The 25,049-nt window shown below is 38.3% G+C and overlaps 2 protein-coding genes across 2 annotated transcripts in view; one reads left to right on the plus strand and one right to left on the minus strand.

Moving 5' to 3' along the window:
• The window catches only part of ACAD11 (acyl-CoA dehydrogenase family member 11), an 88,459-nt gene that overhangs the window by 14,647 nt on the left and 48,763 nt on the right, over window positions 1–25,049 (minus strand). The window contains exons 13-17 of the mRNA XM_065876765.1: window positions 23,257–23,355; window positions 9,562–9,628; window positions 8,849–8,934; window positions 5,714–5,785; window positions 4,682–4,836 (exon numbers count right to left, since the gene is read on the minus strand). Coding sequence (XP_065732837.1) covers window positions 4,682–4,836; window positions 5,714–5,785; window positions 8,849–8,934; window positions 9,562–9,628; window positions 23,257–23,355 — 479 coding nt within the window. The remainder of the gene's footprint in view (window positions 1–4,681; window positions 4,837–5,713; window positions 5,786–8,848; window positions 8,935–9,561; window positions 9,629–23,256; window positions 23,356–25,049) is intronic.
• On the plus strand, window positions 20,819–21,871 carry ACKR4 (atypical chemokine receptor 4). The gene has a single exon (XM_065876766.1). It carries the CDS (start codon window positions 20,819–20,821, stop codon window positions 21,869–21,871), a length of 1,053 nt encoding a protein of 350 aa, XP_065732838.1.

Raw genomic sequence — 25,049 nt, forward strand, 5'->3', positions numbered from 1 at the left:
ACGTTCCTATTACCATTTTCTTAATTGTTTTGGGTTTGTTATTGTAGGTCTTTTCCTTCTCTTGAGTTTCCTGCCTAGAGAAGTTCCTTTAGCATTTGTTATAAAGCTGGTTTTGTGGTGCTGAGTTATGTTAGCTTTTGCTTGTCAGTAAAGGTTCTCCTTCGAATCTGAATGAGATCCCTGCTGGGTAGAGTAATCTTGGTTGTAGGTTTTTCCCTTTCATCACTTTAAATATGTACTGCCACTCCCTTCTGGCTTGCAGAGTTTCTGCTGAAATATCAGCTGTTAACCTTATGGGGATTCCATTGTATGTTATTTGTTGTTTTTCCCTTGCTGCTTTTATTATGCTTTCTTTGTATTTAATTTTTGACAGTTTGATTAATATGTGTCTTGGTGTATTTCTCCTTGGATTTATCCTGTATGGGACTCTCTGTGCTTCCTGGACTTGATTAACTATTTCCTTTCCCATATTAGGGAATTTTCAACTATAATCTCTTCAAATATTTTCTCAGTCCCTTTCTTTTTCTCTTCTCCTTCTGGGACCCCTATAATTCAAATGTTGGTGCGTTTAATGTTGTCCCAGAGGTCTCTGAGACTGACCTCAATTCTTTTCATTCTTTTTTCTTTATTTGGCTCTGCAGTAGTTATTTCCATTATATTATCTTCCAGGTCACTTATCCGTTCTTTTGCCTCAGTTATTCTGCTATTGATTCCTTCTAGAGAATTTTAAATTTCATTTATTGTGTTGTTCATCATTGTTTGTTTGCTCTTAGGTTCTTCTAGATCCTTGTTAAATGTTTCTTGTATTTTCTCCATTCCATTTCCAAGATTTTGGATCATCTTTACTATCATTATTCTGAATTGTTTTTCAGGTAGACTGCCTATTTCCTCTTCATTTGTTTGGTCTGGTGTGTTTTTACCTTGTTCCTTAATCTGCTATGTATTTCTCTGTCTTCTCATTTTGCTTAACTTACTGGGTTTGGGGGTGTTCTTTTCACAGGCTGTAGGTTCGTAGTTCCTGTTGCTTTTGCTGTCTGCCCCCAGTGGCTAAGGTTGGTTCAGTGGGTTGTGTCAGGCTCCTGTTGGAGGGGACTACTGGCTGTGTTCTGGTGGATGAGGGTGGATGTTGTCTTTCTGGTGGGCAGGTCTGCCTCTGGTGGTGTGTTTTGTGGTGTCTGTGACCTTATCATGATTTTAGGCAGCCTCTCTGCTAATTGGTAGGGTTTTGTTCCTGTCTTGCTAGTTGTTTGGCATAGGGTGTCCAACACTGTAGCTTGCTGGTTGTTGAGTGGAGTTGGGTCTTGGCGCTGAGATGGAGATCTCTGGGAGATTTTCGCCATTTGATATTACATGGAGCTGGGAGGTCTCTAGTGGACCAGTGTCCTGAATTCAGCTCTCCCATCTCAGAGGCACAGGCCTGACACCTGGCTGGAGCAGCAAGATCCTGTCATCCACATGGCTCAGAATAAAAGGGAGAAAAAAGGAAAGAAAGAAAAATAAATAAATAAAATAATAAAATAAAAAATAATTACTGAAAATAAAAAAAAATTTAAGTAATAAAAAAAAAAGAAAGAAGAGAGCAACCAAACCTAAAAACAAATCCACCAATGATAACAAGCACTAAAAACTATAGTGAAAAAAAAAAAAACCAAAAACCGGACAGATAGAACCCTAGGACAAATGGTAAAAGCAAAGATATACAGACAAAATCACACACAGAAACATATACATACACACTCCCAAAAAGAGAAAAGGGAAAAAAAAATATATATCATTGCTCCCGAAGTCCACCACCTCAATTTTGGGATGATTCATTGTCTATTCAGGAATTCCAGAGATGCAGGGTACATCAAGTTGATTGTGGAGATTTAATTCGCTGCTCCTGAGGCTGCTGGGAGAGATTTCCCTTTCTCTTCTTTGTTCGCACAGCTCCTGGGGTTCAGCTTTGGATTTGGCCCCACCTCTGCATGTAGGTCACCTGAGGGCATCTGTTCTTCGCTTAGACAGGATGGGGTTAAAGGGGCAGCTGATTAGGGGGCTCTGGCTCACGCAGGCTGGGGGAAGGAGGGGTACGGAACACAGGGTGAGCCTGCGGCGGCAGAGGCTGGTGTGACGTTGCAACAGCCTGAGGTGCGCCATGTGTTCTCCTGGGAAGTTGTCCCTGGATCACGGGACCCTGGCAGTGGCGGGCTGCACAGGCTCCCGGGAGGGGAGGTGTGGATAGTGACCTGTGCTTGCTCACAGGCTTCTTGGTGGTGGCAGCAGCAGCTTTAGCGTCTCATGCCCATCCCTGGTGTCTGTGCTGACGCACCTGTTTCTGGAGCTCATTTAGTCGGTGGTCTTAATCCCCTCTCCTCGTGCACCACAAAACAAAGAGGCAAGAAAATGTCTCTTGCCTCTTCGGCAGCTCCAGACTTTTTCCTGGACTCTCTCCTGGCTAGCTGTGGTGCACTAGCCCCTTCAGGCTGTGTTCATGCAGCGAACCCCAGTCCTCTCCCTGGGATCTGACCTCCGAAGCCCGAGCCTCAGCTCCCAGCCCTGCCCGCCCTGGCGGGTGAGCAGTCAAACCTCTCGGGCTGGTGAGTGCTGATCGGCACCGATCCTCCATGTGGGAATCTCTCCGCTTTGCCCTCTGCACCCCTGTGGCTGCACTCTCCTCTGTGGTTCCGAAGTTTCCTCTTCTGACACCTGCAGTCTCCGCTCACGAAGGGGCTTGCTAGTGTGTGGAAACCTTTCCTCCTTCACAGCTCCCTCCCACTGGTGCAGGTCCCGTCCCTATTCTTTTGTCTCTGTTTTTTCTTTTTTCTTTTGCCCTACCCAGGTACGTGGGGAGTTTTTGGCCTTTTGGGAGGTCTGAGGTCTTCTGCCAGCATTTAGTAGGTGTTCTGTAGGAGTTGTTCCACATGTAGATGTATTTTTGATGTATTTGTGGGGAGGATGGTGACCTCCATGTCTTACTCTTCTGCCATCTTGAAGCTCCTCCCAGGCAATCTTGAAAAGAGAAAAGTGTAAGAAGTGACAGTTGATGCCATGAGCAACTCTTTAGCTCTTAGTCCAGCAGCGTTGTGGAGTTGTGTCCATGGCCTCAAACATTCACATTTTCTTACCTCTTCCAACAGTGCCCACCTAACAGCTGAACCCTTGCTCTCAAAGTTAACTAAAGGGGTTCTTCCATAAATTATTCCTAGGTATGTGCCATAAAGCAGGCTGTTATTTTTCCATAAGAACAATGTTACAACTAAATCATAGATATGCTGAATAATATTTCATAAAAAAGCAAACATAGGAATTCCTATAGGCCTATAGGAATTTAAGGTAAAAAATATACTGCAAAATTTTTATGATTGTCACAAATGTACTTTACAAGGGGTTGTAAAGTACATTTGTGACAATCTTATAAAATGTACTAAAATACACATGTCCAGCAAACATGTCTAGCGAGGTTCTCTAGAATACAATTTTATTACTACAAGTTTGACCTAACACTACATGCTAGCAATCGTAAGCATTAAATATTTAATAACAATTTTTCTTGCCTCCTTAAAATTTAGAAGGGCTTTTGGGGAGATGATTTGGATATCTCATTTCTCTTAAAAAGTTTTCTATTTCAGCTTAAAAGCTCCCTTCAACATTTCTTATAAGGAAGGAAGTCTGAAATGATAGCATCTTTTCCTCTTTTTTTAAAAAATAAATTTATTCAATTATTTATTTTTAGCTGCATTGGGTCTTCGTTGCTATGTGCGGGTTTTTCTCTAGTTGCAGCGAGCGGGGGCTACTCTTCATTGTAGCACACAGGCTTCTCATTGCAGTGGCTTTTCTTGTTTTAGAGCACAGGCTCTAGGTGCGCGGGCTTCAGTAGTTGTGGCTCACAGGCTCAGTAGCTGTGGCTTGTGGGCTCTAGAACGCAGGCTCAGTAGTTGTGGCACATGGGCTTAATTGCTCCATGGCATGTGGGATCTTCCCGGACCAGGGCTCGAATTTGTGTCCCCTGCATTGGCATGCAGATTCTTAACCACTGCGCTACCAGGGAAGTACCATCTTTTTCTCTTGATAAATATTGTCTAATTTGGATTGTAGTGCCCAGATGTAACTATATTGTTCACTGTACTTTGTAAACAACAGACTCAGTAGTACATAATTTAGAGATGAGAATTCAAAATATCATGAACATCCCACCAAATGCTGATCCCATTTCTACTTGCATTTCTCCATTGACAGGAATCTCACTTCTTTTTAAAGCAGTCCATTCCATTTTTATATCTCTCTTATTTCACTGAGTTTTAGGCTATTTTCCTATATCTCTCCACTTATCTGTCCTAATTCCTTCCAGAAAGCCAAAGGACAAGGCTTCCTTCCTCCTTACAACAGCCCTCTCAATGTCCACAGAGAGGGCTACTGTACGAGGTTCTCTAGAGAACGAGAGTCTGGGAAAGTTGAAGGAATTGTCCACACTCTGTGTGCTGAGGTGTTGAAGCACTTAAAGAGTTATTTAATCGTTCATAAAGATAACTACCTCTGGTCAGACTATATTTAAATTCAGACATAAATATGTTTTGTGGAAAACATATTTTCTCCTTGTTTATGCAGAGGAAATCTCTTGCTGACCAAGTAATGCTGTTTTGGCTCAAGGTTAGTGTAGTGCATTGGGCTACTATAAATTCAAATAAGTAATTATCCTTACATGTGAATATAGTTTCTTCTTAAAGGCCACCCTTTGTTTTGCCCGTTCACACATGATCTGCAAAGCACGTTCAGCCAAACCTATTGTTCTCATACAGTGGTGGATTCTGCCAGGTCCAAGGCGGCCTTGGGCAATTTCAAATCCCCTACCTTCACCTGTGAGAAAGAAAGGATAACATGACCACAGCCTATTTCTTTTATTATTTACACAAATCCTGAGAAACTAATGAGATGCCCTCAATAAAAATGGCATTCCAGTAGGAAAAAAATCAGTTCTGTAATAAGGTTCACTATACCTTTATGGAACTTTGATTTCTATGTATTTTAAACCACCATCATGAAAAACTTGGATCAAATTTAAGAACTGTGTTTTGAGTACCTACTCTGCATAAGTTGTTAGTGCTGCAATGGTTACAAATGTAGATAAGACACAGACCTGAGTTTAGAACCTAGAAGAGGGGCAAGGATGCTAGGGATAAGGGATATGGAGAGGGACAAGAAAGGCAAAGGAGGGAGATGCTGTCTGTTCATCATCATCAGGATCAGGGGCTTGTTGAGTGGATGAGATGAGGAATACAAGAACCTTCCTGAAAGAGGTGGCATCAGAGGTGTTCCCTGAAGGTTGAGTAGGATTCCAACAAGCAAGAGGATGGAGCCATTCCAGGCATACAGTGTTCAAAGTTATTTATGCTTTTAATGTGTATATGACTTGAATTCAGAAAGTACTGAGGTTTTAGTAAAACAAGTAGAGGCTTGAAGATCACGTTTTAGGAAAAAGTGTGTTGCTCTGAATTGTATAACTTTTGTATTTAGCTGTGTTTTCAACTGATGTGACACCACATCAAATACTTAAATAAAAACTTATTATTCCATGTAAGAAAATCCACCAAAGGAAAAAATTTTCCTTTATAAATGGAGTAAATAAGAGGGGAATGTATCTAAATTATGGTATACTTCGTATCTTTTCCAGATTTAGACCTGAAAATATTTTAAAACAAAATAATAGAGAATCATTTTTCCAAACTTATCTCACCTAGTATTAGATTAGTGGCAGGAACTCGCACTTGATTAAAATGGATCTCAAAGTGTCCTCCATGGAAATTGTCTATAAAATAGAGAATAAAATTTTCAAAAGAAAATGAATTGACCATAAAACAGTCACAGATAATTAATCTATTGAAATATAATTACTCAAAGATAGTGGAATTTAAAGGCCTCATATGTCATACATTCCTAGGTAGACCAGAGCCCTGAACCCCCAGCACTGTGTAGCCCAGAAAACTTATCAACTGTTTTAGAAATTTTAAGAGATTTTAGATATCATTTCATCAAGAGGTTTCTGAACTCATTCTCTGAAGTTGTAGAGCTATGAAAAAGGAAGACGGCTCCACAGCTCTGATCAGACTATTTTATTATTGTTTTACTATTGCTTCTTCTTTGAAATTTTTTATATATGGGCTTCCAAAGAAAATTCTGCTTGGGAAAAAAAAAGTTCCAATGATTCAAAAATTGAAAGTGAATAATGTAATTTAAATTTCTTGTTTGACCATTGTGGAAACCAATGCCTGATGATGTGAAGAACCTGCTTGAAGGGACAGAGCAGGTTCAGCATTAGAGACAAAGCTGAGGCTGGGCCTTCAGGTATGTTTGCTCCCAGTCTAGGCTTGTTCACTGTGTGTTTGCCTCTTGAAAATGCTGGCATGTGACTGAGATTGGGAACACATTCACATTTTGTCTTTATATCAGCCCTCCTCCCTGCCAAATTCTTCAGATAATCTCATGCTAACTCCACACCCTTTCCCAGTCAGAATAGATATTAATAATCAATTATGTCCACACTGTTTCTTTTGGCCTTACATGGATCTGGCAGGATCAGGGGCTTGTTGAGTGGATGAGATGAGGAATACAAGAACCTTCCTGAAAGAGGTGGCATCAGAGGTGTTCAGAGGCACAGGGAGTTGGAGAGGTGCTGGTGAAATTGTCATACTGAAATTTCAAACATAGGCTCTACAATGGAGGGTATCCGTAGCCAACCAACATTATAAACTCATTTTGGTGGTCTTTCAGGCTGTTGCTCTGCAACCCAGCGACTTCCCATGCACAGTTTGCTCCAGTGAGCTTGTTTATCCCCATCTTGCCAACACTTTTCTTTTCTTTATAATTCAATCCTTTTTTTTTTAGTTAGTTTTTATTGGAGTATAATTGCTTTACAATGTTGTATTAGTTTCTACTGTACAGCAAAATTAATCAGCTACACATATCCCCTCTTTTTTGGATTTCCTTGCCACTTAGGTTATCACGTGCATTAAGCAGAGTTCCCTGGGCTATACAATATGTTCTCATTAGTTGTCTGTTTTATACATAGTATCAATAGTGTATATGTGTCAATCCCAATCTCCCAATTCCACCTCCCTCCCCCCTCCCTTGGTATCCATACATTTGTTCTCTATGTCTGTGTCTCCATTTCTGCTTTGCAAATAAGATCATCTATACCATTTTTCTAGATTCCACATATATGCATTAATATACAATATTTGTTTTTCTGACTTACTTCACTCTGTATGACACTCTCTAGGTCCATCCACATCTCTACAAATGACCCAATTTCATTCCTTTTAATGGCTGAGTAATATTCCATTGTATATATGTACCACATCTTTTTTATCCATTCATCTGCTGATGGACATTTAGGTTGCTTCCATGTCCTGGCTATTGTAAATAGTGCTGCAATGAACACTGGGGTGCATGTGTCTTTTTGAATTATGGTTTTCTCAGAGTATATGCCCAGGAGTGGGATTGCTGTGTCATATGGTAGTTGTAGTTTTAGTTTTTTAAGCAACCTCCATACTGTTCTCCATAGTGGCTGTATCAATTTACATTCCCACCGACAGTGCAGGAGGGGTTCCCTTTGCTCCACACCCTCTCCAGCATTTACTGTTTGTAGATATTTTGATGGTGGCCATTCTGACAAGTGTGAGGTGATACCTCATTGTAGTTTTGATTTGCTTTTCTCTAATAATCAGTGTTGTTGGGCATCTTTTCATGTTTGCCAACACACTTAACCTGTGGGTGCATTCTCCAGCTGCAGCCTACAGAAAGTGATGATGCCAAATGTTCCATAAAACTGCAAGTCTTATATCCACTACTTGAGTATTTTCATTAGCCACTTTCAACAATAAACAGAAAGCCAGCATCACCACAAAACCTGAAGTTCAGTAAACTTTTTCATAACATTTATCACTGGCTGACAGCTATATAACTTCTTATTTACATGTTTGATTTATTCTCTGTCTCCTTCCCCCAGCATGTAAGCTCCACAAGGGCAGAGATCTTGGTCTACTGTGTTCACTAATGTATTTTAAGTACCTGGAACAGTGCTCAGCACTCAACAAATACTTGCTGAGTGAGCAACCTGATTGGCAAGGAAACAGTGAACATGAGCCTGAGCAAAAGTATCCTTGCTTCTTAGAAATTCCACCCAAGGACAGAAGGAAGGAAAAGTTTTGCATTCAAATCAGTCAAAACCCATTGCTTATTAATAGCTCTTGAGGTTGATTGACTAAGAAAGCTAAACTTGAAAACAAAAATGAATGTTACCATGGGTTACCTAGATTTAATTTTCCAGGTGTATTTCATTAATCTATTCTCCTGGATGATGAAGAGAAGACTGGTAGACAGAGTCGTTATTCCTTGAATACTAGTCTGCCCTTTCCCAAAAGCAAACAAAACGTGGTAGAATGCTGCACCACCTCTCTTTTTATTTGTTCTATTCTGAACTCCACTCGTATTTTTATTAAGCGTCAAAAAATTTCTAAGAACCCATCTTGTGCATTAAAATGCTATCTGGGGACTTCCCTGGTGGTCCAGTGGTTAAGAATCCACCTTCCAATGCAGGGGACGTGGGTTTGATCCCGCGGGGCAACTAAGCCCACGTGCCGCAACTACTAAGCCTGCGCTCTCTAGAGCCTGCGCACCACAACTAGAGAGCCTGCCCACTGCAACGAAAGATCCCACATGCCGCAATGAAGATCCTGTGTGCCACAACTAAGACCTGGTGCAGCCAAATAAATAAATATTTTTTAAAAAATGCTATTTAGTCCCTTCAGTGTTACTGCATATTCTCGTCTTCCTGCTTGCAAATACATGGACAGGTTGATTGAGTACTTACCCAGGTAGCCAAAAACAGACAAGGGCCTTATTACTTCTACTCCAGGTGTGTTGATGGGAACAAGAATCATGCTGTGTTGTTTGTGTCTGGTCAAAAGAAAAACAGATGTTAGGAAAAGTGTGCTAAGTGGAAAAATAAAACAGATGTTAGGCAGAGTCTCAACTGTCATTTTTTCATTGTTGTTATCATGTAATTATGTAAGCAATGATGTCTGGAATGGGAACTGTGTAAAAAACATACATTAAGTACATTCAGATGCAGGCTGTGATCTGGAACAATGATGATTTTAAAATATGTGAAAGTTATTTAACTGAGGCTTCTCATTGCTCAAAGTGGTAACTGGCAACTGATATTCAATACACTAAACATTTCAAAACTATTGCCTTGGATCTAAATGTCTAACTTACAAACAGTTTTGAAAAATTTTATATATCTTATAATCTGATCCAAACAGCTTTGAGGATTCAGCAACACTTTTAATACAGGAAATTCCACAGTGAAGAATGTAGAGCAACACTCCCTAAAACGTTTTCTAAATATATGTTTTAGCAAAATAATTGTGAAATACAAACATGTGACATTTAATGTCATAATATATTTTATATTATTATGATTTGTGAGCCCAAATGGTGCGTTTTAAGTAAATTAAGTGGATACAGAGAAAGACCTACTCTTATTCCTCATAGATTTCTCAGTCACTATTGTTTTATTACCTGGTTACACAGTTATTGTTACTTTTTCCCATAACAATTGCAATTTTGCACTTTGGATTCCCAGCTCCTAAAACCAGAAAGAAAATGAGAACAATACATCATAAAAAGAAAATTTTAGCCTGACATTTCACCGTTAAAGTTCTAATCTTTCTAAGTTTACCTCTGGGAAAAGAAACAAACAAACATACAGGAAGAAAACCCTTAATTCATTAAAAAAAATAATGCTATGTACAAAACTGTATATCACCCAAGAAAAATCACTAGCCAAGGCCAAGAATGGACTTCTCAATGAGAGCTGCTGCACGAAAATAACCAGAAGTCAAAGAAGCCATGAGGGACTTCCCCGGTGGCGCAGTGGTTGAGAGTCCACCTGCCGATGCAGGGGGCACGGGTTTGTGCCCTGGTCTGGGAGGATCCCACGTGCCGCGGAGCAGCTGGGCCTGTGGGCCATGGCCGCTGGGCCTGCGCATCCGGAGCCTGTGCTCCGTGGCGGGAGAGGCCACAGCAGTGAGAGGCCTGTGTACCGCAAAAATAAAATAAAAATAAATAAACAAATAAATAAAGAAGCCGTGAAAGAACTGCAGCCCTTAAGACAAAATGACAGCTCTCCCATTCATACCATTTCAGACATCAGCATGCTAGAAAGGTTGTGAACTTCTTCTAGCATATTTCCTCCTGTTTAGATCCCATATTTTCTGACATATGGACAAGAAGTACTAAAACTCATGATATTTACTCCCCAACCAGTGACTGAGAAAGACCTAATTTCCCCAGCCATGGGGCTGGGTGAGGGTGAGTCTATTTGAGGATTTCAGTACCTATACCAGATTACATCATTTGCCCTAGTTATGCTATGGAGTAGCTGAAGATTGTTTACTTGGAGCTGTCCACATATATGAGGCTCTGATTCCACCTTCAGTAAGCCTAGGTTTCCATTCATTGATTTATTAAGGGTTAAAATTTGAAAATATAAAGCTATTTTCATTTTAATGTAAACTTTTATTTAACTACAGTTTAAGGTCTATGGCAATTCCCCAAAGGGGCCTTCTTGCAAAAAGTAAGTTTCATTTTCACCAGTCTAAGCACCTAGTCCCTCAGGGAAACTACCATTTAACTGGTGTTCTAATTATAAGACTGCAAGCAACTGGGTCAGATTAAGTTAAACACATAACTTCTTATAAAAAGTGGTTTTAGGAGATGTGAAATCATATGAAGATAAAATCTGAAAGAAGATTTCAGAACATCAGGATGATTCAAATGGTAGATGATAATACTTAAATTACACTGTGCATCTTAACTGAAATTTCTTATCTGAAAACACTGGGCTGGGGGAATTTTTTTTGCCCTTAAGTCGTCCTGGCTCTGCAATAATATGTAATCATGCTTTGATTCTTAGCTAGAAATTATTGAGAAAAGAGTCTTTTCCAGAAAGGCTTACTTTTAATTTTTCAACTGGATATTTTTCTACTTGGGGTTTTTGAGCTTTTACTCGTAGGAAGACTTGAGGCCCTTAGGCTGAAGAGTCAGGCCACTTGCCCCATATAACACATTGTCTCCTTGGTGGGTGTACTTCTGAAAATCAGATTAGGACATAATGGTATGACTTGGGGTTCATTTTCATTACAGATCTTTTCTTTGTTTACTTTCTATCCTGGTAATCAAGAACATTTTGGGTAAATCTTTTAAGGTTTCATGGATTTTAATTCTAGATAAACAGAAGCTGAATCCTTCAAAAGTAAAATCTTCTCTACAATTCCCTCAAACCTTAACCAAAAGCCATCTTTTTCCAATTCTGTATTTCTCTCTAATATTTCCCAATAGTATTTCTTGTCTTGCTCTTTCTATCATAAAAAATTGTTGTCACAGCTTTATGTAAGTGCCCAACAGATTTCAGATATCAGGTAAATTTTGAAGAAACTCAAGAAACAAGGCAAATAATTCTTTAATTCTGCTTTGCTCAATCTAATATGGAAAACAATTCAGATTCTTAAAAGATAAAACTTCTAAATTGGCTCTCCTTTTTGGGGTCATTAAGTAGAGGAAGTAAGGGTGAATATATAAGCTGTAAATTTTGAAATATTTTGATTTAACCTTGATGTTTCAGGAAATGGGAAAACTCACAAATATATCATCTCATCTTAGCTACAAGCATAATTTGGCAGGTGCAGCAACAGAAATGTCCTTCTTCTAAAGGGAGTTTTTGTTCTCATGTTATTTTAGTTAATGAACAGGATACCAAATGTCATAAATTAAATATATTAAAGGAAATCTGAATAGACCAGAAAACATCTAAATATATCTGCTGTGTCACAGGCCTTCATGAATGAAAACAGATGGCATAGATAAGATAATTTTGTTTTTAATCCAGACTCTGTGGTATTTCAAGACTGTTCAAGTGCCAGGATTAAGTCAGGCTGAAAAGGACATTTTACTGATATTTGCTGATGAGTTTTAATTTCACAGGCTCTTACAACCACATGGTTATCAAACAAAATCATTCTCTAACACAAGGAAAGATGACAGGTAGAGAAAAACATGACTATTGGGTATGGATATGGTCTGTAACAATAAAAAAAAGTGATATAAACAATAATATAATGTGAAGTGCAGTTAGCTATGTACAAAGTCTCAAGGTTATTTCTTCTACCAACATTGAACTTCTGAGGTGAAATACTTAAACTTCATTTGGTCTTAGCATTAATATTAATACTTAGTTTTAATTCAAATACGAATAAAAAACCAATATGAGTTAAGTAACATTTTACAATGAAATTTCCACTTGTTAAAAAAAAGAAAAAGTTTATCATTCGGTTAAGAAAAAAAACAATCTCATGTGTGCCCTTGGAATATGTGCTATTATTAATAGGGGAAACAACCTTTGAAATTCACTTACTCTACTGCTAGGAAGGTTTACATTTAATAAGTATTCAATAAATGTTACATGCTATCACTATTACAAAATATAGTTGGATCAAAATCAGGTCAAAATAGATCAGAATTGAAAATTTTTAAAAAATTTAAATAATCAAGACATTAAAGGGCTTCCCCGGTGGCGCAGTGGTTAAGAATCTGCCTGCCAATGCATGGTACACGGGTTCAAACCCTGGTCTGGGAAGATCCCACATGCTGCGGAGCAACAAAGCCTGTGCGCCACAACTACTGAGCCTGTGCTCTAAGGCCCATGAGCTACAATTACTGAAGCCCACGCACCACAACTACTGAAGTCCACATGCCTAGAGCCCATGTGTCATAAAAAGAGAAGCCACCGCAGTGAGAAGCCCGTGCACAGCAACAAAGACCCAATGCAACCAAAAATAAATAAATAAATTTATTTATTTATTTTAAAAAGACATTAAAAAAACTAGAAGAAAAAACAATTTAGTATCTATGAAATCTCTGGATGGGAAAGAAATGTTAAGCCTCAAAAATAAATGTGGGAATTCCCTGGCAGTTCAGTGATTAGGACTCTGAGCTCTTACTGCCAAGGCCCCGGCTTCAATCCCTGCATGCAGCCAAAAACAAAAAAAAAAGAAATCAAAGGAAAAAGATTGACTGGTTTATCTGTATAAAATTATTGTACAGTAAGAAACAAAATTAAAGCAAAAAACAATTTAGGGAAAATATCTCACACATAGCTGGCAAGGGCAGGGGAAGGGTACTGAATCTGTTACAAGTCATTTAAGACAGCAAGATGGTAGTGGAATAACACATTCAACTGGCAACGTTCTAGGGAAATAGACACTTCCATATATTATTGGTGAAAGTGCAAAGTAATACCATTCCTATGTAGTACAATCTGGTAATATCCATCAAAATTACAGATCCATTTATCCTTTGATCCACCAATTCAACTTCTGGGATTTATCCTACAGGTATAGCTGCTTCTGAATGAACTGACAGATGTAGATTATTAACTGTAGTAGTATTGTTTATACTTGCAAAGAATTGGGCATAAATCAATATCCATCAATAGGAGACTATTATACGGTATGTCCACATAATGGAACCCTTCTAAAAAGAATAAGGAAGCTTTCTATGCACTTAATTGAAAGAACTCTAAGATTATTCTACAGAATGCTATCTTCAGTGTAATAAGAAAAGGGATAGTTATACATGGTTAGTCCCATTCTTCAACATCCCTCAGTAAGATTAGATTAAGTGCAGTTTCATACCATATCTATAAAGATGCTCTCTATAACATTATTTGTAATAGCAAAATGCTGGAAACATTCAAAGTCCTATAGCAGTAAGGTAAGTCAAATTATGATAATCCACATAAAATATTATTTAGCTACAAAAAATGTCATTTATAGTGAGTTTGAATAACATGAAAATGCTTAAGCAAAAATGCTAAATAAAAAACTCATATACAATTTGAATTCAATATGTAGTACGGACACTAAAGAGTAATCATAAGATTATTAAATAATGCTCAATTTGTATCTTAATATCGAAGACATTTTCAGTGAAAATGTAAAATATAGTTTAGTCAGATTGCTTCCCAAGCACCTAATACCGAGAAAAATGGCACTACAAGAAGAAAATGAGAAATGGGTGTGGAGAGAGAGATTCTATAGGAACAAGGGACATTGCTATGTTAGGACCGGTGAGGAAGGGTGAGAGACAATTTCAGGTGAGAAGCCAGTTGGAATAAACTTATGGTGGAAGGCAAGTGGAAGAGAGGTACAAAAAAAAAAGGTGCTAAAGAAGCATCAAGTAAATACTTTGAAAAGTTGCCTAAGGTAAGTGATGCCTTTCCCTATCCTCCAAGCTTTATGATTGACTTTCAAATGTTGTCAAGTATTCCCTATTAACACCTCTTCTAGTTCTGTTGAGGAGGAAAATACAGGAAAAGGTCAGTCAGTGAGCTAGTTTCACCATGTTTCATACACAGGTGTGACTCACTATATACTACCAGAGGAAGCTTGATCCTGAGACCCTTTATGCCCCAAGGGCTAGGTATGTGTTTGAGTCAGCAAAAATAATGACCGAATTGAAAAGATGTAAAGATTATAGCTTTATAACTGATTTACAAGAAGGGAATCCTATTTACAAGAAAGTATGTGGTTGAAAGTACATGGGGGAGGAAATGAAGGAAAAGGACAGATACTTTTAAATATCTATAAATATGTATCAAAATTCTATAATAGATGACATCATGGAATTATACATATGCATAAGGGATAGTATGAAAAAGTAGAAATCGTCTAAGACTAAAGATCTGGATCTAAAATTCCAACTGCATTGCTAAATTTATAAGTCTGTGGAAGATAAGTTACTTAAGCACTGATTGGTTGATTGATTGATTCATTCATTCATAAATTTAATTAGTCATTAAAGAACTACAGCATCAAGGGCAAGTAAAATGGGACAATAATCAAAAGGGAAAGTAGAATTATTTATTAATTCAAAATATTTATTGAGTATCTACTATGTGCCAGGCACTATTCTATATATTTATATATGAAAAATTATACAAAAGTCCCTAATCTGATGAAGCTTATATTCTAATACAGAACGAGATACATTAGACACCAAACACAATATAAATGATATGGTACATTAGCACATGAAAAGTGCTATGGGTAAGGTTGATTGGGAGTATAGGCAGGTGAAGGGTATTTAGTTTATTTATTTAATTTTTGCCCTCTGTTTTATTGAGATATAATTGACATACAGCTCTGTATAAGTTTGACTTACATACATCATGAACATCTATCATCTCACACAGATACAAAATGAAAGAAACAGAAAAATATTTTCTTCCTTGTGATGAGAACTCTTAGGGTTTACTCTCTTAACACCTTCCATATATAACATACAAAAAGTGTTAATTCTATTTATTATGTTGTACATTACATCCCTACTACTTGTGTATCTTATAACTGGAAGTTTGTACCTTTTTTGACCACCTTCATCCAATTCCCTTCCCCTTCCACCTGCCTCTTGCAACCACATATCTGATCTCTTTTTTTTATGTTTGTTTGTTTTTGAAGTACAATTGACCTACAACACTATGTTAGTTCCTGTTAAACGACACAGTGACTGGATATTTCTAAACATTTTAAACTGACGACTACAATAAATCTAGTTATGATATGTCAACATACAAAGATATTACTTATTGGCTATATACCTCACACTATACATTTCATCCCCTGACTCATTTATTTTGCAACTGGAAGTTTGTAATCCTTTTTTTTTTTTGAAAATTTGATGCATGCTATGGACTAATGTATTAAATGTATACATATCAACAAAGATGTATTTGTTTTTATACATTTATTTATTTTTGGCTGCATTGGGTCTTTGGGCAAGCAGGGGCTACTCTTCGTTGTGGTGCCCACGGGCTTCTTATTGCTGTGGCTTCTCTTGTTGCGGAGCTCCGGCTCCAGAGCACAGGCTCGGTAGTTGTGGCATGTGGGCTTAGCTGCTCGGAGGCATGTGGGATCATCCCAGACCAGGGCTTGAACCCGTGTTTCCTGCATTGGCAGGCAGATTCTTAGCTACTGCACCACCAGGGAAGCCCTGTAATCTCTTTTTAAGAGTTTGTAATCTCGGGCTTCCCTGGTGGTGCAGTGGTTGAGAGTCCGCCTGCCGATGCAGGGTACACGGGTTCGTGTCCCGGTCCGGGAGGATCCCACGTGCCGCGGAGCGGCTGCGCCCGTGAGTGCGTGCGGAGCCTGTGAGAGGCCACAACAGTGAGAGGCCCGCAGCCTGTGAGAGGCCACAACAGTGAGAGGCCCGCGTACAGAAAAAAAAAAAAAAAGTTTGTAATCTCCCTTATCTATTTCTTTCCTCCCCCATCCCCCTCCCACCTGTTGGCAACCATCGGTTTGTTCTCTGTATCTATAACTCTGTTTCTGTTTTGTTATGTTTGTTCATTTGTTTTGTTTGTGAAGGGTATTTTAAATAGAATAATCAGGGGTTGCCTCAGTGAGAAGGTGGTGATTGGACAAAGACTGGAAAGACATGAGGGAGTGAGCGTTGCAAGTACTGAAAGGAAGCACAGTCCAGGCAGATAGAAGAGCCAGTACAAAAGCCCTAAGAAGGAATGTGCCTAGCACATTTCAAAACAGCAAGGAGGTTGCTCTGGCAGAATAAGCAAGCAAAGGGGAGGAGAAGGAAATAAGTCAGAGAGGCAATGAGGGATGGAGGGTAGGCCATTCTAAGAATTTAGTGGAAGGTTGCTTGTTTGCTTCCTCCTGCCCCCAAAATACATAAGATAAAGAAGAATAAGAGGTAAGAGAAGGCAAAAGACCAGAGAGTCTAGAGAGGGCAGGGATAAATTTAAGAGCAGTATCCCTCAGCAAGCAGCAAGAGATCAGAGTAATGATCAGCCATGGTAAGGAGAAGAGATGCCTCTTCTGGAAGAATTGTGCTAGAGTCTGCTGAGGAAGGCTGATATGCTCATCTCTTAGCAACTTTGCCCTCAGTGACTTCACATTGGTAGCTGAAATTGGCCACGGTGGGAGTGTTTACACCATGGAAAATGTCTAACACTACAAATCCAGGCATTTTTTTCTTTTTTTCAATTTGGAAGTGTTTTATTTTATTTATTTATTTTTTAAACATCTTTATTGGGGTATAATTGCTTTACAATGGTGTGTTAGTTTCTGCTGTATAACAAAGTGAATCACTAATACATATACATATATCCCCATATCTCTTCCCTCTTGGTCTCCCTCCCTCCCACCCTACCTATCCCACCCCTCTAGGTGGTCACAAAGCACTGAGCTGATCTTCCTGTGCTATGGGGCTGCTTCCTACTTGCTATCTATTTTACATTTGGTCAGGCATTTTTTTCTTGGTGAGATGGTTTAGCTGCATGCAAATAACTCTTCTCAAAGACTGGTGGATAACAAGGAGGAGAAGTTGGCTGTACCCCCAGACACATATTGTGGGAAGATGAAGGCCCCAGTGCTCTAGAGTCTCTTTTCTGTGAATCAACAGGAAAGTTAGATCAGTTGCTTTTAGAAAAAATGGCATTGGTCTGAAATAACTTCTGAAGGGGGAGACTGAGCCTAGAGAAAGTAAATAAGGGAACTGTTATGCAAATATAAGGAGAGTCAAGGCCAAGGGTTAAATCTGCATACATTTATCTTCTTTCTCTAACTTTCATTTGTTTGGAAGTAGGGGGAGGGGGAGACAGCCGGAGATAGCCTTTCCAGACAGAAGGATTTTGAAAGTTTGGAGCTGGCCATTGAAGAAGATTACAGGAAGGCACAAGAATTTAAAGTTGTGGGGAAAGTCATACTCTGGGGTCAAGGACAGATAAGGAGTACAGTGAGGCCAAGGGGAGTCTCATAGTTTAAGAAAAATACAAAATGATGTGGTATAAAGATTTTAATTCTACTATAAATGCCTAATGATTACTTAGAATTTAGTTTTTGATAATTTAGTCTTCACAAAGATAACTTTCTAGGTTACGATCATTTTTGTTTTCTTTCCTAGACAAAATAATTTTAGAGAGTATTTGTCTAGATGTTACCTACAAGTAAATACTTGTTAGCTGCCTTGAGGCGCTCTGGTGAATTCTTTTGGTTTGGCAGTCAGTACCTCAGCTGCAGGCACGTTCCTGTTCCCTTTGGCTAAGTGGAAACTTCGAAAGGTCTGTAGTTTTTGAAACGCGATTGAATTCCTTCAAGTTTGTAACCTAGGACACTTAAGAACTTGGATTTGAGTTCACAGGATGGTTATACATAAAATAACAGATCAAGTGCTCACAAGGTTAAATTTCCTGAAAGCCTTACTGGATGTAAGACAAAGGCGGGGTATAAAACGAAAATAAAAGTATGCTGAGTTAGAGAGGTCATTCTATCTTACTCTCTGCACTCAAGACTGCTCCTGTCTGCTGACAGAAACAGGTTGGTATTTTCTTTCTTCTTCCATTCAGACTTGTATATGATTTTTTTTTAAGCCCAAAGGTTTGGTATATTTATGTATGCATAAAAGTTTACATGTGCAGAAAAGAGCTATTTGAAAAGTTATACATGTTAACCTTAAAACAAAAATATGAACATAGCAAGAAGAAAATATTATTTTAATACGATTACTTGCCTATAAAACTTTGTTAATAATAGGTTTTGCTATATCATTTTTTCCTGCTTTGTTTTATTGTTAAATTTTTTTATTCTTGTGATAATTACAAAGGCATTTAAATGTGTTTCTATGTTTCTGCCAGAAGGATCACTTCTGCAAATAGTTTCCATTCCTATGCTTATTTATTCATATTTTTAGTATGATTAATTCTTTTAAAATATCTTTCCTTAATATCTTATACTGTTTGGCCATATTATACCTTATCACTGGGTTCAAGATTTGTGTGATAAAAGAGAAGGAAAGAACAAAGTTCCTACCGTATTAATAATTAACATAAGAAAACGAAGACTAAAGTAGTCTTCCAGAGTGGAACTTTTCAAATAACTTTAAGGATAAAGGGAGACAGAAGGGCTAAGGAAAAAGCATAACAAAACTCAGCACTATAATAAAAACACTGAAAGTTATTATTATATATATTTTAAAACTTGTGAATTCTGTGCAAGCTTATCTTAATACTACAGGGTGTTAATAGCCAGTACAGTAGAATAACTTAATGAAGAGACATGAGATTCCTGGAGTATCATCCTTCCATTCTAGAGTAATAGCTTTAAACCTACTGGTAAAACCTTTAGTTTGACAAATATTTGCTGGGCACCTAGAGTGAGCCTGGCACTCTCTTCGGGTATTAATTATAAACATAAATCCAACAGGTCATAGTCTTAGGGAACTTAGAGCACAGAGGGAAAAGGTAGTCTGAGAAACATGTCTTCCATAGGATGGGGTCAGTTCTCTGAGAGATATGCAGATACAGTTATTGGATCGGGAAAGTCTTCTGGAGAGGTGACATCTAAGTTAACTGGGTAGGAACTGGCCCTTCAAGGGAAGGGCAGGAAATAGTCCATCAGATAAAAGAACAGAATAAGTAATGATGTAGACATGTGCTGCAGCATGGTGTGTGCCAGAAAATCGCTGGCAAATCAATATTGTTACTGTCTACCGTGCAGGGTGCACAGTAGAGGGATGTAGCAGGAACCATGGGTAGGACAACATTATGGAAGGAGCCTCGGGTATCATGGTCAGGAGCTTAGATTGTATCTTTCAGATGAAGGGATGTGTCTTTCAGGTGAGGAGCTAATAAGCAGCAGTGATGGATTGACATTTTAGAGAGAGATCACTCTGATGGCAGTAATAAAAATGTTTTGACAAGGAGGTGGTAAGGAGGAATAAGAACAGTAGGACGGGCTTCCCTGGTGGCGCAGTGGTTGAGAGTCCGCCTACCGATGCAGGGGACACGGGTTCGTGCCCCGGTCCGGGAAGATCCCACAGGCCGTGGAGCAGCTGGGCCCGTGAGCCATGGCTGCTGAGCCTGCGTCTGGAGCCTGTGCTCTGCAACGGGAGAGGCCACAACAGTGAGAGGCCCGCGTACCGGAAAAAAAAAAAAGAACAGTAGGATGCCACTTGGGAAGATATTGTAATAGGCCAGGTAATAATGATGGTTGAATTGTGTGGATGTGTCAAGGAGCACAGATTAAAAGGAAGAGACAGATTTGAGACCTATTTGGGAGGTAAAATCAGAATTTAGGGGCTGACTGGAAATCAGGGATGAAGATAAGAGATAAATCAAGAATGGTACAGGCTGAAGGCTTAGGTGACTAGTGGAACAACAGTGCTACCAAATAGTAGTTTACAATCAGCATGTAGTGACAGGTTTTGGAGGGAAGCTAGCTACAGGAGACTTTGTTTTATAAAAGCCAACCAGTAAAATTAAGTAAAATGCTAAGATAATATATTTAACTTATTTTAAAATAAATCCATAAATATAATATTTATTTTAAATAAATAAAATTATTTTAATTTAAAAATTTAATTTATTGTCAATATACTGTGTAAGAATCACAAAGTTGTATATATAAAAGTTACAGGGTTTAATGATTAATAAAATTCCCCAGGGTATTATTTTTATCTTCCCTCTGTAAATCCCAGCTCCTGTACACAAACTTGTAAAAACAAGGGATGAAAAACTACTCTTGGGGATATATTCCAATGTGGCTTCCATTAAAGAGTTTCAAAGAGTGGCAGATTCAGGCTCACATATGTTATGGCAACAATCTATTCTCTAATAAAAGAATAAAACATATGCTAGATCAAAAGCGTTTCCACTTAAGAAATATTAAAATAAATATCCTGTATTCTTTTTGCCATTTAGATTGGAGCCATGACGCTGGAACACAACCAGTCAACAGATTACTATTATGAGGAAAATGAAATGAATGACACTCATGACTATAGTCAGTATGAAGTGATCTGTATAAAAGAAGAGGTCAGAAAATTTGCAAAAGTTTTCCTGCCTGCCTTCTTCACAATAGCTTTCATCATTGGACTTGCAGGCAATTCTATAATAGTGGCGATTTATGCCCATTACAAAAAGAGGCGAACCAAAACAGATGTGTACATCCTGAATTTGGCAGTGGCAGATTTACTCCTTCTATTCACTCTGCCTTTTTGGGCAGTTAATGCAGTTCATGGGTGGGTTTTAGGGAAAATCATGTGCAAAGTCACTTCAGCCTTGTACTCGGTCAACTTTGTCTCTGGAATGCAGTTTCTGGCTTGTATCAGCATAGACAGATATTGGGCAGTAACTAAAGCCCCCAGTCAATCGGGAGTGCAAAAACAATGCTGGCTCATCTGTTTCTGTGTCTGGATGGCTGCCATCTTGCTGAGTATACCTCAGCTGGTTTTTTATACAGTAAATCACAAGGCTAGGTGCATTCCCATCTTTCCATACCACCTAGGAACATCAATGAAAGCATCAATTCAAATGCTGGAAATCTGCGTTGGATTTGTAATACCCTTTCTTATTATGGCAGTGTGCTACTTCATCACGGCAAAGACGCTCATCAAGATGCCAAACATTACAAAATCTCGGCCCCTCAAAATTCTGCTCACAGTGGTCATAGTTTTCCTTGTCACTCAGCTGCCTTATAACATTGTCAAGTTCTGCCAAGCCATAGATATCATCTACTCCCTGATCACCAACTGCGACATGAGCAAACGTATGGATGTTGCCATCCAAATCACAGAGAGCATTGCACTCTTTCACAGCTGCCTCAACCCGGTCCTGTATGTTTTTATGGGAAACTCTTTTAAAATCTACATCATGAAAGTTGCCAAGAAATATGGGTCCTGGAGAAGACAAAGACAAAATGTGGAGGAGATTCCTTTCGATTCTGAAGATGCTACAGAGCCAACCAGTACTTTCAGCATTTAAATATAAAACTGCTCTGTCTCTTGCTTTGATACACATGAATGAGGTTTCTCCCTCAGACCAAACATCTGCATTTCGCTGAAATTCAAATCTCAAACACTGTGGTGGCAACTTATAACAAAGAAGAGGTTAGGGTGGGGAAGGGGAGTGGGGTAGAAGCCAAGAAAAAGAGGAAACAAAAAATAAATGCATAAAACATGGAAATTAAAATTAACAATATAGGAAAATAGTAGTAACAGTCATACATAAGAAAAACACTATAAGTTAGGTCATCTAAAACAGATTATTAAAGAAATTTAAATTAAGGGGCATTTATAATTATTTTAAATTATCTAAATTTTAATATAAAAACAATTTCCCTGCATAATTTTAGTACTTGAATAACTATGCAGCAAAATTCAATGTCTTTTTCTTTTTTCTTAATTTGTAAAAGATTTCATAAAACTCCAGAAAGAATAACAATTGGCAATCAAAAAAAAAAAGCAAAAACAAAACCATAAAAAGCTTTTCTGGCTACTGTAATATATTACTGGTAAGTTTCTAAACATGTAATTTGCTTTTATGATGTCAACTTTCTTTAGTAATAAGCTGGTTATCCTGTTAGATTTATCATTTATACTCTAGAAGCAATCCTCAGACAATCACATTTATCTAGGTTTCAATTTTTATAACTGCCTAAAGGGCTCATCCCTTTACGTGAGTCAATTACTGAGGGTTGACTAAATAATATATTTTCCTATGTCTAAAGACTCTTTTTGTTTTTGGCAGTATGCGGGCCTCTCACTGTTGTGGCCTCTCCCATTGCGGAGCACAGGCTCCGGACGCGCAGGCTCAGCAGCCATGGCTCACGGGCCCAGCCGCTCCGCAGCACGTGGGATCTTCCCGGACCGGGGCACGAATCCGTGTCCCCTGCATCGGCAGGCGGACTCTCAACCACTGCACCACCAGGGAAGCCCCAAGACTCTTATTTTTCACTTAAATACTTGTATTTTTAAACAATGAAAATATGTACCACAATAAATTATTTTTAATAATATGGACTGCTTATCTCTTTAAAAACAATTATATATAAATTATTATAGTCCATGTAATATGCCCCTATTAAAATTTAATTTTGATAGAAATGACAATGGTCAAAAATAGTGTGCACTAATATAAATTTTTTCTCTCACAAACTGTAAAAAAAAAAAAAAGACGTTTTCTGCTCTTAAATAAACATTGCCCAATCAAGACATTGTTTTAAAATTACTTTTCTTTTTATCAACTATTTCTAAATTTGAAAATGCTTTCAAAGACAGAATTTAAAGAACTGTGGTCATGAAATGAATAACTATGTATCTTATTATTCTAGGACAGTATCTAGCACGAAGAATCAATAGAATACTCACCAGTGCACCACCATTTCTTGCCGTTAATTACATAGCTATCTCCATCTTGCTGGATGCTACATTCAATATTTGTGGCATCACTTGAAGCTACATCGGGCTCTATAAATAAGCAAAGGCTGAATTTACAGGCAGGCAGACACCATTAGCTTACAAAAGACCCTTAGTTAAAGAAATGTGAACTCTTTGAGGACAGAGGCATCTTTGTCTTTTTCATCTTCCTACCCTTCCCCCATTCCCCGTGGTTCTCCTACAACCTACACATAGTAGGTATTCAATAAATATGCACTGGAAAAATGAATGAATAAATGAAGTATTTAGAACAACTCAAGATAGATCAACTATCTGAACTGTGTTCTTGGCATCCTCAGTGATATATGACTTGGGATACAACTCAATCTTTTCTCCAATCATCAAACGTGCATTAAAAATATCGTTCTTGGGCTTCCCTGGTGGCGCAGTGATTGAGAGTCCGCCTGCCGACGCAGGGGACGCGGGTTTGTGCCCCGGTCCGGGAAGATCTCACATGCCGCGGAGTGGCTGGGCTCGTGAGTCATGGCCGCTGAGCCTGCGCGTCCGGAGCCTGTACTCCGCAACGGGAGAGGCCACAACAGCGAGAGGCCCAAGTACAGAAAAAAAAAACAAAATCGTTCTTTACTTCCCACAATGAAAATCTGTACTACATATTTGCAAACCAGATTTCCCCACCATAGGTTTAGTATCTTAAACAACTTCTTTTTTTTCAAATTAATTTTTATTGGAGTGTAGTTGATTTACAATGTCATGTTAGTTTCTGCTGTACAGAAAAATGAATCATATATCCACTTCTCAGATTCTTTTCCCATATAGGTCATTACAGAGTATTGAGTAGAGTTCCCTGTGCTATACAGTAGGTTCTCAGCAGTTATCTGTTTTATATATAGTAATGTGTATATGTTAATCCCAATCTCCCTATTTATCTCCCCACTCCCTTCCCCGCTTTCCCCCTTGGTAACCATAAATTTGTTTTTGACATCTGTGACTCTATTTCTGTAGTATCTTAAACAACTTCTAACTGCAAATTCCATCAGGAATGCTTTCACCAATCTATTTATTTTGCATTCTATAAAGCTTGCTCAACACTTAATGTCTTCAGAAAGTTTTCCATAGGACACTTTTACAAGACTGCTTTACTGCATTGCATTTTAGAACTTACAGGCTAGCTCTCAATCATAGTAATCTGCACTTGTTAATGTGCTGCTCTTTTGAATGGATCCTTAAGATATTTTATGTGTTCTCTTTCTAAAACTAGAAACCCTCTTTCTTTAGAAAAGGAGGTGTGTACTCTACTTATTTTGTAATTAATTAGAGCTTTGCAGACAATACAGCAGGTGTTCAATAAAGGCCTCTTACTGGTTTAAATGGAGATCAGTTTTGCTATTATAAATGTATGCAATGTTAGAGAAGGACAATAAAATCTGGCCAAAATCATGGCCAGATGAAATTGAGTTTAATTCTAAACTCAAATATGGAACAATGATTTTGTCCTTTGAAGAGTGCTTAATTACTGTTTCCTATGTACAAATGCACCAAAACCCATTTTTATTAACATGCTCCTAGTTTAATTACCCTACATGATTACAATTTGAGCTATATGACCAACACTGGTGAAAGTTCTATTTTTCTGGGTTTATGGCAGAGTTGAGTAGTTTTTAAGTGTCAATATAAAATTATCACAAAGATCAATATTTCATATACTAGGGTAAAAAAGATCTTAAACATCCACAGATGGCAATTTTAGATGCAAGTCAAAAGGT

This window comes from Phocoena phocoena, chromosome 4, assembly GCF_963924675.1.
Source record: "Phocoena phocoena chromosome 4, mPhoPho1.1, whole genome shotgun sequence".
Taxonomy (NCBI): domain Eukaryota; kingdom Metazoa; phylum Chordata; class Mammalia; order Artiodactyla; family Phocoenidae; genus Phocoena; species Phocoena phocoena.